At 49.6% G+C, this 1,255-nt stretch overlaps 1 protein-coding gene across 1 annotated transcript in view; it reads right to left on the bottom strand.

Moving 5' to 3' along the window:
* The window catches only part of LOC102671532 (regulating synaptic membrane exocytosis protein 2), a 63,103-nt gene extending 62,376 nt beyond the window's left edge, over window positions 1–727 (bottom strand). The window contains 1 exon segment of the mRNA XM_031509578.1: window positions 336–727. Coding sequence (XP_031365438.1) covers window positions 336–445 — 110 coding nt within the window. The 5' untranslated portion in view covers window positions 446–727.
* Window positions 728–1,255: the final 528 nt, after the last annotated feature.

Raw genomic sequence — 1,255 nt, 5'->3', positions numbered from 1 at the left:
AAAAAAAAAAAATGTATTTCGCATATCACCATTCTCTTACTCTTGATTACTCTTTGATAGATGAATTGATGCATCGTCTCTTTATCATCTCATCTCATTGGATACAAAATAAATGCAAAGATTATGTGTCTTTAGAAACTTTTTCCACATAATTATAATATGATAATAGAAAAAAAAAGAAAGAAATTAATAAAAAGAAGAAAAAAAAGCGAGCTTAATAAAAGAAAAAGGAAGAAATAAATAAATACAGCACACGAGGATAATAGGATATCAGCACTAATCCCAGCATCATTATCGGAGAAAAAAAAAAAATCTGGATGGAAAAACCGACCTACCTCATAATCTCATTTTCCTTCTCCTCCTCCTGCTTCTGCCTTATTATAACCTCCTCGATGGTGCTCCTCTCCTCGGGGGTGAGGTGCGACATATCAGGTACAGCCGCCATCACGGACGTAAGATAGGAACGTGCACGGGAAGCTCTAATCGCGAGGAATTTAGCGCGACGCGCGGGCCGGCGCAGCACCGACGACGCCGCCGATGAGGTACCGCGACGAGGATCGCTCGCCGCGCGATAACGCTCGTTCCTACGGGATATCGCGTCCTTTCTACGACTACGGGAAAGCTGTAGCGTACGGGGGGAGTCATCCGACACCTGGTAATCGGCGCAGCTGGCCACGACAACACGGGTACGCCTTCGGCGAGCGTAGATTACTCCGTGCTCGCGCTTTTGCGTCCTGCTTTTGTCGTTTCTCTTCACGCGTCTGTTCTTGTTGTTGTTGTTGTTGTTGTTGTTGTTGTTGTTGATGATGGTGGTGGTGGTGGTATTGTTGCTGCACGTCACAGCACGAGCGGCGATCCGTGACGATCGGTACGAAGGTTGGAAGCCCGTCCACGACGACGACCACCACGTTCGCCCAACGTTCGACTGGACAAGAGGAAGCCACTGCTCGACACCGGACCCTCTTGTTCGTGCGCGCCTTATCGTCCGCCTCGAGGCTGCCTCTCATGCGAACGTCATCGAGATTCGTCGAGGCATGGACGCGACCTTGGCTAGATCCGTGATCCTCGTCTCCGTCGGTGTCCTCGTCGTCGTTGTCTCTCGTCGTACGATTACCAGCGGCCGCATCTGTATGACAAATCATGTTTCACAGGCTGTGTGGAGGTTCTCGCATTCTCTCTTCCGTCCCCGGTCCTAGTTCTCCGCTCGAAGCCAGCATGGAACGATGCGAGGATTGTCCCCAGGTGTTCCTCGAAA

This window comes from Apis dorsata, unplaced genomic scaffold, assembly GCF_000469605.1.
Source record: "Apis dorsata unplaced genomic scaffold, Apis dorsata 1.3 scaffold_163, whole genome shotgun sequence".
Classification (NCBI taxonomy): Eukaryota; Metazoa; Arthropoda; class Insecta; order Hymenoptera; family Apidae; genus Apis; species Apis dorsata.
This window is presented reverse-complemented; position numbering and strand designations above follow the sequence as displayed.